The 17,330-nt window shown below is 41.0% G+C and overlaps 1 protein-coding gene across 1 annotated transcript in view; it reads right to left on the reverse strand.

Moving 5' to 3' along the window:
• NEDD4L (NEDD4 like E3 ubiquitin protein ligase) overlaps positions 1–16,468 on the reverse strand; it is an 82,180-nt gene extending 65,712 nt beyond the window's left edge. The window contains exons 1-4 of the mRNA XM_007935550.1: positions 16,412–16,468; positions 8,732–8,793; positions 8,251–8,353; positions 6,231–6,397 (exon numbers count right to left, since the gene is read on the reverse strand). Of these exons, the coding sequence (XP_007933741.1) occupies positions 6,231–6,397; positions 8,251–8,353; positions 8,732–8,778 (317 nt within the window). The 5' untranslated portion in view covers positions 8,779–8,793; positions 16,412–16,468. The remainder of the gene's footprint in view (positions 1–6,230; positions 6,398–8,250; positions 8,354–8,731; positions 8,794–16,411) is intronic.
• Positions 16,469–17,330: the final 862 nt, after the last annotated feature.

Consider the following 17,330-nt stretch of genomic DNA (forward strand, 5'->3'; position numbering starts at 1 on the left):
AGCTCTGGTAACATAGTGGCTAAGACACTTGCCTGCTAACCAGACAGCTGGAGGTTCAAACCCACCAGCCACTCCTTGGAAGGAAGGTTGGGCAATCCTATTTCCATAGTGATACTGCCTCGGAAACCCAAGGAGGGGTCTCTATGAGTCAGGTTTGACTCGACGGCACATAACAACAAAATGTAGGTGTAAAAATTTCCACATATAGTCTTCAACTTGTAACATACTGGATCCCAATAAAGAGCCTGTTGGGCCCTTGTAGAAACCAACAGCTGACAACAAGCATCACTGTTGGAAAATAACCGTGTCACTCTTTAAAGCCAGTTTCTGAAGCTGAATTAATTTTATGGTAAAAGTGGAGAGTGTAAAGATTAATTTCTGGTTGATCCACACTTAGATCATGTTTTCTTACTGTTAAAATCTGAAGGAATGATGTTTTGTTGCATTTGCACACACAATACACAAGCATTTACATTAACAGAAATAAATTTTATGCATATTTTATTGTTATATTAAATTATTAGACTAGACTAAAAAAGTACACCGAATAAATGGAGACATCTTAAGAACAAATGACATAATTTTGACCACTGAGAAAATTACTGAATCAAAGGAGACAAGTGTACTAATGAAATCATTAAAAGAGAATGATTAAAAATGACCTCCTGCTGGGGATGTTAAAAAATGTAACACTGTCTCTGTGATTTTATGTTGTCCAGGTCATTTTTATACGGCATTCAATTCTCAAGCACAGAATTATTATAGGAATTCACTTGAACGTACCGTAGGATGGACAAACATTTGGAAGGAAAATGGGCAGAACACATTTCAGAAACAGGTACATTTCAGTCATGGCTAAGAAGGTGAAGGAGGCTTCCTGTTACCTCTTACACTTTCATTAAAGATGAAAGCAATTTCACTGTATAGTAATCAACCTGGCTTGGAAATATTTTATATGCAAGGGTTTTATCAAAATTTTAAATCTTCCTTTGAAATGTCCATTGTGGTTTTTTTTCAATCAATGCTGAGTGTCTACCACATACCCAGTCTACACGAGGTGCTTAACACACACCTGAATTGTTACAAGGACTTCTGAGAGAGAGGGAGAAGAATCAGGTTTTAATATTACTATGTCTATATCTCATATCTAACAAAAATATACAAAAGTCTTTTATTCTTGAAGGGTAGATTTTAAAAAAGGAATGTTTCAAAATCATTTATGTCAATCTTCCTTATCTAATAAGCCCAAATAATTAGTGGTGGTTGTTATGGAATGCTGTCCACTCACATAACCCCCTGGGACAGAGTAGAACTGTCCCACAGGGCTTTCTTGGCTGTAAATCTTTATGGAAGCAGCTGGTGGGTTCAAACCACCAAACCTTTTGTTACCAGTCAAATGACTTAGCAACTACACCACCAGAGCTCCTTCACTGAGCCACCAAACCAAAAAATCCAAAGCTCACTGCCATCAAGTCGATTCCGACTCATAGTGACCACTCCTTAGGTTTCGAGGCAGTATCTCTACTGAAGTAGATTGCCCTGTCGTCCTTCCAAGGAGTGGCTGGAGGGTTTGAACCTCCAGCCTTCTGGTTAGCAGTCTAACGCCTAAAGGCACTACGCCACCAGAGCTCCCTACCAGGGTTCCTTAGTTGACAGTGGGAAACAGAAACAACTAAATAGCATAAGACACAAGATACCTTTTATCTGAGACATTTGCAGCTCTCATGGTCTTACGGATAATGTGACGATGTTCGTAAGGGAATTCTTTTACATTTAATTAAGCAAGTAAGTGATTGGATCTGTTGAAACTGAAGTTTAAATGGCTACTGACGGAAAGATGTTAGAACATTTAAAAATATTTCTAAGCTGACAAATGAAAACAGAAAAATGATTTTATTGAGGGCCAGGAAATAATTAAGAAATGGCTACTTCAATTTCATTCTATCATTAATTTCCCATGTAAGTTCTTAATTTGCCTTTCATGGAAATTACGCAAATGACAAATTTATCAAGAAATCAAGTTCAGTGTCAATTAAGACCATTGTGTCAGATCATTTACTTCACAACACATGAATGATTCCAATGATGACTTATCTAGATACCATTAAATTACTATTAAGCAGGAGAACACATTCAGTCTTTTATAAAGACAGTTAATAAATAGGATTAAAAACATGTCTGAGTTTAATAAGTTCATTTTCACTTACAAAATGTTGTAATACAATTTCTTCATAATTTTAGATAATTGTGGTTTTACAGAATCAAGTTAACATTTTAATAGGATAAGGAACAATTAAAATTAGGGGTGTTTTAAAAAACACTATCAGACCTGCAAGGGTTGGAGCATCTTCAATGGGCACTTTCAGCTCTCAAGTTCTGAGTCCTGACCTTGGCCTGTCTGGACAGTTCACTAAACCATGTGCCTACAGTTATGTGAGAAGTCACTCAACTTTTCATTCATTTAATCTGCACCAGGCACTAGGGGTACAAGAGCCCTGATGGCACAGTGGTTAAGGTGCTCAGCTACCAACTGAAAGATCAGTAGTTTGAACCCATCAGCTGGGCAGAAAGATGCGGCAGTCTGCTTCTGTAAAGACGACAGTCTTGGAACCCTCTGGGGCAGTTCTGCTCTGCGCTACAGGCTCACCGTGAGTCAGAATTGACTCGACAGCAATGGGTTTGCTTTAGGTTTACTAGGGGCACATTGTGAGTGAGAACCAGTCCTGAAAAGAGAAACAGGAAGCTTTCAGGGATATCTGGAAAAAGATACCTAGACTAGAGCTGGGCACAGAAGAGGTCAAGTTCTCCAGAGCAAAGTTGAGATCTGAAGTTAGCTACTGGAAGGGTTCCAGGGTTTCCTTTTGAGGTGTCTGTGGGTGGGGGGGGGGGTAGGGCACTAACACATCCATGGAGCCTAGGAACAAGAGAGCGTAATCTAAAAGCAACTATGTGTGACCTGGCCACTGCCTGAACTGGATGTTTATGTCTATGGATGATGAGACCATCAAGAGACAAAGCTGGAGAAGGCCTCGTAATCACGTATGGAAGGCAATGGGAAGTCTATGAAGGTCCATAAGTGGGTTGGGGTTTGGGGCATGAGGCTAGAGGGAGGTCAAGTCACAGCAGTAAACCAGGCAAGAGATAAGTCCTTAAGGTCAGTCTTATGGTTTGCTTAGCACATGGTAGTCACTATCTAATTTCCTCAGAAAACAGCCTCTTAATAAAAGACACGTCTTAACCACATCAATTTTCCTCCCAAGGTGGCTGTGGCTTTCAGTGAAAACTGAACAATGAAAAAATTATTTTTGAATGAAAAGAATTCTTAAAAAAAAATAATTTCAGGAGGCCCAAGGGCTTCTGGCCAAACCAAAGAAAGTTAAGAAGAAAGAACTCTGAATGTTCAGGCAGTTCCAACGGGATGAAGAGGTTGCTATGGAAACATCTCCTTTTCTTTATCCTCTAAATTTTCTCTTGCTTTCTAGAAGGCACGCCTTTTGGACAGGAAGGCTCTCCTGTTCTTGACGTCTTTCCTGGCTCAGCCTATCTCTTTGGTACTGTTGCCTCATTAATGCAGACACTCACACACTGTCTTCTCCTTAAACTGCCTGTGAACCTGAACTGGGATTAAGAACTACCTATTTTCCTTGCTGGTCCTATACTACTTATGAGCTAGCATTAAACAAGATATCTTTGGCTTTGTTTCGGATTTTGGAGAGAAAGATAAAGAAAAGATAGTATGCTGAACCATTGTCTGAAGTGTTTTCTCAGGAATTCCCTCATTAGAGTACCACAAATCTGTGAGGTAGATAAAGTAATCATTCTCCCCATTCATTCCCATGATATAAGGAGTTCTGGTGATATAGTGGTTACAGCATTTGGCTGCTAACCAGAAGGTTGGTGGTCTGAACCCAGCAGCTGCTCCATGAAAGAAAGATGAGGCACAGTTTGCATCTGTAAAGATTTATAGCCTTGGAAACTCAACGGGGCTTGCTATGGGTCAGAACTGACTTGAAAGCAGTGGATCTGGTTTGGTTTGGTTGTTCCCTGATACAGACTTCACTCTGCATGGGTGTTCATCGTTAGTAAAGTTTAACATTTCTCCATACATGCACTGGCTATTCATATCTCTTCCTTTGTGTGTTGCTAATGATTATTTTTCCATAGAGGTTATGTGACACTCTGGTGTCCAGAGTGCTATGGTTTCAGATATTCTTTTCTTAAGTTGTCCAGCAAAGTTAGATCATGTTGCTTTGCTACCAAGTCTAATCACTACACGTAATTAAGCCTAAGATGTGTCCAAAGTTGGTTTTACTATACAAATGGCTAGAATAGTCAAATGGCTTATAATAGATTTAACCGCTGTGGGCATCAACCAAAGGGAAGCTGCAAAATATAAAATACATACATAAATAGCAATGATAAAAGACTAAAAAGGATCAACTGTACCATCTCCATTTGTATTTATATGGAAAAATAAAATAAAGCATAGTTTTACAATACCGGGATCTTCTAATATTTACGCTATCGATACTGACTTTCAGATGCCTGCTAGGGAATAAGGAGCCAGTGTTCACGGTGGTCAGTCTAACTGATCAGCCAGCCAGCTGATATTCACAAGAACCCATGTAGGGGCTTAGTAGGATTGGCCATTTGTTGATCCAGAACTTGCAAACTTTATCTCTAAATTAAGTAACTTCTTTTGAATTGCAGACCAGACCACCGGCCACCAAAACACCTACAGTCCTATACAGCATATCTTTGAAATTTTTAAAGATAAAATGGTTATCCAGAACCTCATCCATTTTAATGCTAATGTCACTTGGTTAAAAGACATCATTATCATTAACAAACTTCAAGTTTTGGTTAAAGAAAAATATAAAATCTCAACTGCATTATACTTCCTTTTATGACATATTAAAAATTTTATTATTCTTGTCTTGGCTTCTAGGAAGCTCATGATTTCTAGAATAATTTTTCCCTTTTCTTCTTTTAATACTGCATTTTATTGTATATTGACAGTTTTAGGTCTTGTTGTATACTACACTTAACAACAAGTTCAAATCCTTTGTTACAGGAGTTGAGGTTTTCAACTAGTGTTTGTTATCTTCAAACCATGAAATACTCCAAACCAAGTGAACAAAACAATAATCAGTTCACTGAATGCCTGACGCTAGAAAAGGATTAGAATAAAATAGGGCTTCCAACTGGTTCTTGCTTGTTCAGTCATGGCCAATGAAGTGAAAGCAGAATGGATCCAAATTTGGAAAATGTGGGTGTATCAGAACAATAACCAGAATGGGAAAAATTCTAAGTTGACACCCTGCTAGAAACCTAACCATGCTCTTGGAAAACAAGGGCAGCATGTGTGTTGCATAACAACCAAGTCTCTTGAATTGCAGAGTCAGAAACAGCGGTGCCCTGCTCAAAGATGGCAGCCAACCCAGCTGCTTTAAATGTGTGTCACTCTCTATAGTCCTGCCAATAATCCAATCTCCTGCATCAGGCTCCTAAAAGGGCTCACTACACCTCTTCTGAGACTCCCATTCCAGGGCTTCAACCTATCATTTTTTCTGGTCTGGTTATTACTCTGCTTCACCCGAATTTCAAAATACTCAGGTTTGTTCCGATTTTGCCACATCAGCCATGACTGAAATGGTTTGAACTGGTTTGAGGTCCTGGAATAAACAGTAATTACTAATTTGATTTTTACAATCCTCTTACTGTGCTTCTAAGTATATGACAGAGTGATACATAATTTCCCAAAAAGGAGAAAAAAAAAAAAGTTTTTGAGAGAGCTCCCAAATTAAATAATCTAAGGGAATAAAAATTCAAAAAAGGTTAGGAAAGCAGAAAAAGGCAAATCCAATTTGCTTCTGGCTTTCTTCTCTGGCTTGATTCAGGACAGAAAGCTGAGAAGGAGCCATGTAATCCCCAAAGATAAGGTAAATCTAGGAAAAATAACTTCAGCTTTAGATTTCATGAATCTGACAAAGTCAAACTGTAACTAGTTCATATATTAAACTGTAGAATGTGATAGGAAGGCAAGAGAATCTTCCTTTTTAAAAACACAAATCCTGACTGCACCATGGGCTCCTACCTTAATGAAGAGGAGCCTGGCTGTGCTACACTACCATGAGCTTTTGCACAGGTGAGAGTCACAAGATGTGCCATGTTTGTACCTGATTCTGTAGAGAGTGACAATGTGTTCCCGACTGTTGAATGGTACTCACATCAAGCTCGGTCGGTGCCACTGAGTGGTCCTGTTGTTGTGGTTGACATAGTAGGTCCGGCCTAAATTGTCCACTTTTTCTTCCCACCCGGGGGGCAACGGAGGAGGAGGAAGTTCTTCCTGGTGCTGAGAAGCCGAGTCATTGGAGTCAACAACTTCCCAGCCATGCTGTGGAATAAAATTAAACGGGTGGTTACAAGGTTGGTTCTGAAGATGCGAGGAGACGATCACAGAGCCTTCTGTGACTGTCCTCCCTGCTTATTTACACTTTGGCTCTTGCAATGCCTATATGTGTTAAAAGTGAGGAACTTCCCACAAAAGGGTAAAAATCAGTTTGGCAAGAGTTCTAAAAGTATTTTGAGCAATGGTTAACTAATTGTGCTGTCTTCTAAGGTGACTACGTTGCAGGGAGCAACACAGATTTGGGTTGGGATCCACACAGTCTGCTAAGTTACTCAAGTTCATCACATTCTACTCTGTTCAGACTTCATATGTTTGTTATTTCGACTGTGAAGGATACCTGTTGGCACAATGATTAAAGTGCTCAGATGCCAATTGAAAGGTTGGCTGTTTGAACCCACCAGGTGCTCCACAGGAGAAAGATGTGACAATCTATTTCCATAAAGATTTCAGCGTTGGAAACTCTATGTGGCAGTTCTACTCTGTCCTATAGGGTCACTACTGAGTTGGAATTGGCTAGATGGAATTGGTTTACTCTGACTGCACAAAGCAGTGCCAACAACATGTGTTACATCACAGTGCTATCTTTTCAACACCTACAAAGAGATAAAGGGAGCTGGAGAAGTTAGCCATACTGCCACGTATACTAGCAAGAACCCCAGCATGGTGACCCCAGAGGCCCAGAGCACTACTGCTTCCCATGAAGGATGGCACCGAGGGCCCTTGGTAGGCAGTAAGGAGCCCACTATTCATCGAGAGCACTGTCAGGAACAGATGACATCTGGGAGCTGCTTTCTACTTGTTACAGCCACCACATAAACAGGCTTCATGGGACCAGAGCTGCAGTGACATTTTTGCAACGCATATTTTAGGCATTACGTCTTCCTTTCCTAATATCCCCCAGTAAAGTCACTGGAAAATCAAGTACTTCACTGGTTGCTGCAGTTGGAAGGCTAAAGAATGTGAAAAATGACTTGGATTTGAGAAAAAAATCTGTTCATGGGCTTATGAAATGTTAACATTCAGAAATGCCTACCACCCACTTCACTCTGCTTCACAAAGAGGGAGAGATTAAAGCTCACAAAAGAAATACTGCTTGGAAACAGGACCTCTCAGTCAGAGGGGGGTTCAATGGATTTGCCCATAACACATTATTTACAGGTCACGTATATGCAACAGCTGCAAACATGTGGAAAGGAGCCGTAGAGAACCCTTGTTGAATGGGAATTTTCAGAACAATCTGAGAATCTAACAAAACAGCACTGACTGAGGGGTGCTGACAAGGTTTCATGGGACCTAGGTCTTAGTAGATGACTAGAAAGCTACAAGGCAATTAAGCCAAGAAGGGAAATTCTCTGGACAACTCATCCCAAATGACCTTTTTAGACTAGGCTTTTCCAATGCATGCTATCACCTGTGTGCCAAAGGAGTAAGAAAATTGGAAAAGATTTTCTAACTCATGTTATCCACTTTGAAGGAATGTCAACTGGTAAGAGGAATTTACAAAGAGCTCAAAGTCCAAAGCAATAGAATTTAGCGTGTGAGGAGAACTTTACCCAGGGCTGGGGTCATCAGTAGATTACGGGGGCAGTATTTGATAAAAGAGAGAAGGCAGGGAATCTCTTCAATGATTAGTGCTGTAACACAGAATGATGAGGTCATCTTTTTCAAAACTAAAACAGATCGGTAGATTCTGTAAGACATGGATTACGGACACAGGTATGCTTTTCTACATTTAACCTTTGTAAAGTTTTGTTTCCTTAAGTTATACAGACTCAAGTCCAGAAGGAAAATATCAATATGGCCGGAGGCGAGGAAAAGTGAGCAGGGTTGTGACTTACCTCCATATCGTCCCTCTGCTCACCACTTTCTTCGTCTTGTCCTCCATTTTTTGGCATGTAGGCCATTTTCAATCGCAAAAATCCCTTAACTCGAGATTTGTGACTGTGTAATGGAAGAAAGTTTGTTATAAAGGATATGACTTGACTATAGCTTTCATATTTATGATGACTTTAGAGAAAAATCATCTTTTGTTGGTGAGAAACACATACCAATTCAATCATTTCCACATGTACCATCCAGTCACGTCACTTACATTCTTCAGGTTGGGCAACTGTTCCCTCCTTTTCTGAGTTGTTCTTCCCCCATGAACAATTTGATCTCATAGAGATAGTTCTTAAAAGAGTATGCGAGTTTTTTTTTTGTGTGTGTGTGTGTGAGAAGAAATATAACAAGGAGTTGAAATCTTCCTCAGAAAAACTGAAAACCAAAGTATATGGAAAAACACACACCCACACATGCACGTAGATACTCAAGCCTCACCTTCTTGGTCTGAGGAGAAAATCCTTAAATGTGTAGGGTCGCTCCATGGTTGGATCTTCTGTCTACGGAAAGGAGAGGTAAATTAAGTTTCAACATCCTTGACAGTCATATATTGTAGATACACCAAATAGATTACACAGAAAATGTTTTCATATTACATGTAGACCATGGCCACGGTGAAAAGAGATCTGGTTTCACAACCAGGACCTGACAATTAATTAAACATCTGATAGGTCACTGACAGCTTTATCTATAAGATCCACTAGATGTCACCATCAACATTAGTTTCTAGGAGCCAACACCAGCCATGGACAAATGACAAAATTACAGTCGTCACTGCCAGCTGTAATTTCTAACTGCAGGGTATAGGCCTCCATTCTCACAGAGCTGACAATCTCTGAGTCCCAGTGGGTACTAGGGACTGGCTATCTCTGTGACTCAAGACATCTAAAAACAGAGTTAACAAGGAAATATTTAAGATATCTGATCTTGAATATTTGAGGCAATTTTTCTTTATCTCCTTTAAGGAGACTCTAGGCAACATCATCGACCACCTTTTGCTGGTACTAGGTCTGGACAGTAGGGATGAAGTTTGTGATTTTTGTTCACTTTAGAAGAAGTCAGTATTCATTTTACTGTGAAAAGTTGGTTGATCAAAGCAGCAAGAAATTGGAAAAGCAAATGTTAATATTTCATTAATTTTTAAATACTATCCATGTGTAGTAAAACCTCAGATACCTACACTCTTCAATTAAAGAATTTAAAATAATTACTTTTGTATGGAGAGAGAGGGAGCTCTTGTAGCATAGTGGCTAAGGCACTGAAGGCTAGTGGTTCAAACCCACCAGCCACTCCTCGTAAGGAAGATGGGGCAATCTACTTCCGTAGTGATATTGCCTCGGAAACCCAAGGAGGGGTTGCTACGAGTCAGGTCTGACTCAAAGGCACATAACAACAACGACAACATGGAGAGAGACAAACCAATACCATAATGACCTGTTATTATAACGTGTGTGTGCTTTCGTTTGAAATGTTAATCTGCTTAAGTCATTTCCTGCTTTTTAAATTCCCACTGGCTTCTTCCTGCTCTTATGGTTAAATGAAAGTTCTCTACTATGGCCTACAATGTCAAATATGGTCTGGCTCTTAACTACCTTTAATCTTACTGGGGACCTGTCTCTTCATTCATTCCTTACATTCCAACCATCCTGGATGATGTGTCCCATGAGCACATCACATCTAATCCTGCTTTAGGGCCAAACTGAAGTAGCAGTCCCCTTCGCCTGACAGCTCTGATTCCAGATGGCCCATGGCTGTTCTCATTCTGCCACGCAGGTCTCAGATGCCAGAATACATCATCAGAAATCCTAACCTAAGCCACCAACATGAATGAGCCTAGCCTTATCACACTCTATCACAGCACCCTGCTTTATCCTCCCCTGATCACAATCTGCAGTGCTTGTGTTCATTTATTTACCAGTTTAACATCATCACTTCCAGAATGAAAGCTCATGGGATCAGAGATTTAGATTTGCTCACTATTGTATCCTCAGTGCCAACATCATTGCCTGCTGTCAAGTAGGCAGTCAAGCAAGCAATTAATTCATCTGAAGCTATAGTAAATCTCCAAGGCCCCCAAATTCACCATCATTCATTGAAGTTTGCCAGTTCAAACCTTCCAGTGGGTCTGCATCAGAAAAGCCTTGGTGCTCTGCTTCTATAAAATATTGTGGTTGTTAGTTTCCATCAAGTCAATTTTTGACTCACAGCAACCCCATATGACAGAGAACTGCCACATAGGGTTTCCTAGGCTGTCATCTTTACAGAAACAGATCAGGTCCCCTGGAGGAAAGCCCAGCGGACGCACTGAGAGTCATCTCAAACGTGACGTTACCAACACTGCTGGCCAGAACGGATGCCGCTGCTGCTTGTTCCATAACATAAGCATCCAAACAGGAATCTTTGGGATACACAGTGCTTTTATCCTAAAGAGAGTAGCTGCTTTCAGCAGAATTGCAATTACTATGACATGTGGTAAAATGATGTTCTGCAGGCCAAGGGAGGGGAGGGTCTTATCAAGACCCTTAAACTCAAAACCTGAATGTGACCACAAGCACCTAAGTCTTAGGCCATGTCCAGTCCTCCATGCCTTTGACTACATTTCAGGCACACTGATGCTGGGGACTCAGGGTGTGGTCCAGCACTGCCTTTGACCCGCTGACCTCTGGGCTACTCACTCTCCTTTTCTGGGCCAGAGTCCTCACTCATAGGCTAAGGGGAAAGGATGAACAGCCTTTCTAAGGCCCCTCCAAGCTCTGTGACAATGAATTCTGCACTGTGACAGGGAACCTTATTATAAGCTGTAAACATAACAGATGAAAGAACAGTAAGGAGCCCTGGGTGGCGCAGTGCTGAAGTACTTGGCTAGGAACCCAAAGGTCAGCAAACCCACTTAGCCACCATGTGGGACAAAGATATGGCAGTTTGCCTTTAGTAAAGACTTACCACCTTGGTTCTGCTCTGTCATATAGGGTCTCCACGAATTAGAATCAATTCAGTGGCTTACCACCCACCGTAACAAAAGAAAGCTGATCAACTTAATTACCTTCTAGTACAACTATCATGCCCAGCTATCTCACCACCCTGAAAGTGACTCATGCTAGAAAACAAAACTTCAAAATTTGCCTTGAGTACTACTTGACAAAGCTCTCTGAATAAAAAATATAGAAAACTGGAGAAATTAAGGTTTTTTTTTTTTAAATCATTGCCCCTGTCCTAGTTTCTCACTGACATAGAGATTTTTTAACTGGGCAGGGGTGAGTCTGCTAACAAAAGAAGAAGCAAGAAATATTCTAGATAGGCAAATACGTTTCAGAAAATTCATTCTGCTGTTAATACAGGTCTTGAGGGGGTATTTTTGTCCCTAAACAATTAATACACACAAGTTATAAAATCCTGCATGACCTTTGGACACGATACACTGAATTTAACAAGCAAATGTAAAAATAGCAGTTTAAGATAAATCAAGAGTAATAATACAGTTAACACACAACTCCTTTTGGTCTAGAAGCCCCAACTTAAAAGAAAAAAGGGGTTCTTTTTAAGCTATAGTACAGGTGTCAGGTTGATAGGGAGACAACTTCCTTCCTATTAGTCTCCCATCTCCTCCACCTTCCTCTGGCACACCACCCTGCTGAAATCTCCTAGGTAACATGGCATATCATCACAGTCAGTGGTACCTCTGCTTGGTGGATTATGTGGGACAGCTATGATGTGCGTCACAGAGCTGGATGGAAACTTGCCATCATCGTAGAAGTGACCTCATTATACACGTGAGCAAACAGTGGGCAGAGAGGACTACCTTGATTAAGGTTACTGGGCTAACCAGGATCAGCGTGAGGCATCTCACCCACCTCCCAGGTACCAGTCAACGATTCCCTACATGTAAAGTCTTGTAAGCCTTGATCTTTGGAGACTTAGCATGGATTTGTATTTCCTCTGACTTGCATAATAGTCACCCTACTAAACTTTTTTTGCTCTTCCCTGGTGCCCCTTCTTTTACTCACTCTCTCCTCAAAAACATACAAAAAGAAAGAGAAACATTAAAGTCAAGTGGCACATTTGGAACAGAGCCAAGGAAACAGGTCTCTACTGTTCCAGACTCCTTAAATCCCATTTCCTGTCCATTTTTCCAGAGATAAAACTGGGAGAATTAAGTTTGAGGCCAAGAATAAAAGTGAGTCACAACTCTGAAATCATTTTCTTTTATCTAGAAGCATTTCTTATCTTCAAAGCACTGAGGGAACCATGATCAAAGGGGGAAAAGAAGTTGATTTTCTCACATTATCGTTCTGCACTCTTTCTGCAGATAATTACAGAGCTGATAGGTGCCTTCTTTAACCACTGTCATAGATAACTGAGGTAATGACTCTCTTAACACACACAGTACACACTGGCTTCAATCAACTCTCTTTGCCCCACCTTCTCCATTCACTTTGACTCATTGGCAGAGTTCCAACTTGGAATCTCAAACAATGGCACACAAGGCCCAGTACGACACGGAATTATTCCAGGTGCCCACTATTTGGCAGTGGGGTGAGAAGGAGCTGTGCAGGCCAGATTCAAGATGCTCTAATGCTGTGTCATCCATACTCAGGGGAGGCCACCGAGAGGTGGGGATGTTCTGAACCTCCTGTGTTTCTGGTAGGTTTCACTGGGTCAGGAATTTGGAACTGCCATTTAGGGACACTTAGGACAGCCACTCTGAAGAATGTGAAAGCATGGCTTTACATTGCAAACACCAATATCCAATATTGATAACTGACCAATAAGCTTCTGATATATCAGCAAGAAACCCCTAAACCAAACCCACTGCCACTGAGTGGATTCCAACTCATAGCAACCCTAAAGACAGAAGGACCTGCCCCACCTCTCTCCCAAAGAATGGCTGGTGGGGTAAAGCCGCTGAACTTCTGGTTTGCAGCTGAACACTGTGCCACCCAGGCTCCTTACAATATCAGCAAGGGATGGTCACTCAGCAACATCAATTACTGGCACAACAGTGGTCCCTTTTCAAACACATACACGCACAGGCACACACAAAACAAAAAATAGATATTGAAGTGAAAAAGAAACGTCTCAGCAATCGTAAGAGATGACACTAGTTTAGATCTGTGGTCTTTAATCTATGCTACCAAGTTCCTAATTTTTCTCAAAAATATCCATCTATCCTAGGAAACATTACAGTCGGGAAAAGGTAGATGTGAAAGGTTTTCCTAGGTATTTCATTCATAAGTGCTGAAACTTAACAGGGACCTGATGATTAAGTTAAAAGTAGTTTATGGGAAAATAGTAAGTTAGAAGAGGGAAATATAAGGAACCAAAGGCAAAAAAGTCCACTTTAGAAAAAAGATCATTTAGGTTTAGAAAAGGAGCATTCCATTCAGTGTGGTGATCTGTGCAGTCGAGTCAAGGCAGGGGGTCAGCTATGCACGCGTGCATACGTGTGCACACACCCACTCTAGACAAGTTTATGGCATCTTGGGACAAGTTAAAGCCAAAGCCCTGGTTTAAAATGCCTTATAAAAGTACATATATGTGTGTGTGTGTCATCATGGAGGCACGGGCAATTCAGTTGCTTGCTAATACAAATTTTAAAATCAGTAATTAAAAAAAAGACTTCAACTTAATTCCCATGATTGCAAATTTGAGATCCTTCCCAGCGAAATTAAATACTCTTGGTGTATTAGATAGGCAGAACTAGGGAGAAACAGCCTCAGGAGGGGAAAAACATCCTTGAGTGAAAAACCTACAAAGCGAAGCTGGTGGGTTTGGGGTTTACTCCCTTGTGCCACTCCTCCTTTAGAAGACTAAGGAAAAGGGAACCCTGAATCACACGTTTTTGGCTGAAGACAGGGAACTCTGGTCTGATCACACATGCCGTCCAATATGGTAGCCACTTGCCACACGTGGCTGTTTAAATGGAAATTTTAATGAACTGAAACGGAACAAAATGAAAAACACAGCTTCTGAGTCACATAACCACATTTCAAGAGCTCAGCTGTCCTAGGCGGCTGCTGCGCCGGATGGCGTTCCTGAGCTGTATGAGGGAGGGGCTTCCTTTACTGTGCATTTTTCCCATGAGGATCCCACACACAGGATCAAATGTACATGAGAGCACCTCAAACCCTAGGCCCCAGGGCCTTGCCCATTCAGAAGACGCCAGTTGGTTCCTACCACCGCGGGGAAGATAAAGGACGCGTCTTTACCCCTCCCTCCCCTTATGTTTCCTTTGTGGTCCATCTTGCTGGTTGGAGTTGGCTCCAAAGGGCTAGTCAGTTTTCACTATAGACACAATGGCATTCCCTAAAGGTAATCTTTGGGCACATGTGAAATTGGGAGGTTCTATTCCTCATTCGGCTCAGCTCACGTAGCAGTACTCAGTCCTCTCTAAGCATTCATGGTTCACCTTCTTTAATCTGGTGGCAGTTCTATGCTAGCCTTGAGCCCTGGCCCCACTTTCTTCTTTGAAAGCTTACCCTTGTCTCCATCTAAAACCCAAGGCTGAAATTATTCCCTCTTCTAATTCAGTCTCTGAACAGGAACATTCTTTTACTTTCTGGGCGTCCTGTCCAACCCATCTCTACTCAATCACTCAAACAAGGGCTTGTTGGCACAAGTTATTTAAAATTTCACTTATGACTCTTTACAGAATATTAGTAAATAATTTGCCTTGGCTAAGATTTCGTTTTTATGTTAGAGAAAAGGGTCAGGGGTGAGGGAGACACCCACAAAAAGACTGGGCAACTAAGCATTTTCTAAAAATGTACAGATTATAACTTCTTATGTCAGCTTCAAACTTAAGAGCACACACAGAAGACATAATGATATGGAAATGTGTCGTCTTTCTTTTTCAAAGGTTGACACAGTCAGGTCCTTTCAGTGTGACTTTTAAAAAATAAGCAGGCTTCTCATGGCTTGTGGAATCTGTCTCATACAGGAGTACCACATGTTCCCCTAGGCATCACGGAGCTTCAGGTTTTTACATAAAAACAAACAAAAATATTTTAATATCATTTTAGCTTCAATTTCTTTGGAAGGGAACACACTTGAAACCTTCACTTCTTAATAGCTCCCCTGAGTCAACACGTGGAAATTGCTCTCTATCAGATACCTTCACAACACATCTTCAAAGCTTCCTGTTAAGATACAGGTTTTCTTGGCTTTTAACATATGGTAACAGCCACAATTTTAATGCACAACTCGGCATATACTATTGGTTTAAGTCATTTTAGTTTAAGGACTATTTATGCAACTTGCTCACATGGAGTGTTAAAAAAAGTCACAAAACGATCTTGTAAGGCAGAAACATCTGATGTATGGTCTCTTACCAGCGACTTGACCTATATCACTTTGTGCTGGCCAGGCAAGAAGGACCAGGAGGGAAGGAATGGAACAATGTGGAAAATGGAAGCTGGAATACAAGATAATTTACCTTTCACCAAGGCCTCTGAGTGCTGTCCACACTGTCTATCAATTGCCTATAGAGTGTGCAGCAGCTCCTTGAACCTCAGCTACTAGTCAGTAGCCCCAACTGTTTTGCTTCTCATGGGAGCACAGAAAAATGGTAGCAACCCCACATATGCTAATGTAGGACATTTTCTGAAGCTAGGGTGGCTGCCTCCAGTTGACAGGTTCACTCAGAATAAAAGAACATCTTTTCTTCTGAATTCATGCTGTCTGAGAAAGCCACAACCCCAAATCTAGCTTGTATATATAGTTATTTCCCAAGAGAACAGCACGTACATGTCTAGATGAAGGGAACAAGTGTCTGATTAGACCCAAAGGATGAATTCGGAAGCAAAGACACGACAGGGACAAGAAGGAGGGGTCTGCTAGAAGTGGTGGTTTTATAAGATGTGACATACAGAAGTAGAGAGGAGTAGACAAAGGAGTCGGTGATATAGACAGGAAGGCTGAGCTGATTCAGATACAATGAACTTGATTTTCACCACTGAACTAGCCTCTTTTCACCCCTGTGAAAAGCCCACAGGAACAATGGTCAAATTACACTCCCTTCATTGAAGTCCTTGCCATTCTATTGAAGAAACACCACTCTAAAAATATCCCCCTCCCCAGTGCTGTCAATCAGAATTAATTCCTTGTGGCATCCATCCTTACCGGGAGATGACTCAGGGGCACGTCCACTTGTCCCAGGAAGTCGTCTCTTGTCTGTTAAGAAGAGAGCAAAAAGTTAATTTTTCCATGCATTCACTCAATGTGGCATTTCTTAAAAATGTTTCATTAAAAACGAAGACAAAGGTCCAAAGCCAGACCTAAGTGTGCAGAGGAAATGGTTCAAAGGGAGGGTCGAGATGTGGCAGAAAGAGCTGGCCCTCAAGACCAGAGAACCCAAGATCTCATGAGCTAATTTTGAGCTGTCTGTGAATCAAATGTTACGTTAGTAGCTCATTCCTTGGAGTGCTGACAGCGTCATCCATCAGGAAGAACACTGAACATGCAGGGCTTACAGAAGAAGTGGAGCCCGTTTAGAGAAATGTTGGGGATACTTTAACAAATATTCATGGATGTAGCACAATAAAGAGATTGCCAAGAGTCCAGTGAAAGATTACACGGTCTAGTTATTAATAAATATTATATATTACATATTATGAGAGAAAACTGGCCCCTCCAAAATTCAATCAAGTGTACTGCTGTAGAATTCAAGTTTAAGGATCAGCTACTAGTTAAGTCTTGGACTTGCTAGAAAAGGACATCATGCTTGGTAGAGGATCAGTAAAAATAAGGGGAACTTCTATGAGATGGAATGACAGAATGGCTGCAACGATGGGCTAAAATGGTGACAATGGCATAGGACCAGACAATGTGTTGTTCTGTTATACACAGGGTTGCCGTAAGTTGGGACCAACTTGATGGCAACCAATAACATGAATGAGGTATACCAGTGCTGATGTCAGATGGATCTTAGCTGAAAGCAAAGAATACCAGAAAGATGTTTACTTGTGTTTTATTGACTATGCAAAAGCATTCAACTATATGGATAGCAACAAATTATGAATAACATTGAGAAGACTGGGAA

This window comes from Orycteropus afer, unplaced genomic scaffold, assembly GCF_000298275.1.
Source record: "Orycteropus afer afer isolate SDZICR_OR568_19922 unplaced genomic scaffold, OryAfe1.0 scaffold00029, whole genome shotgun sequence".
Lineage (NCBI taxonomy): Eukaryota > Metazoa > Chordata > Mammalia > Tubulidentata > Orycteropodidae > Orycteropus > Orycteropus afer.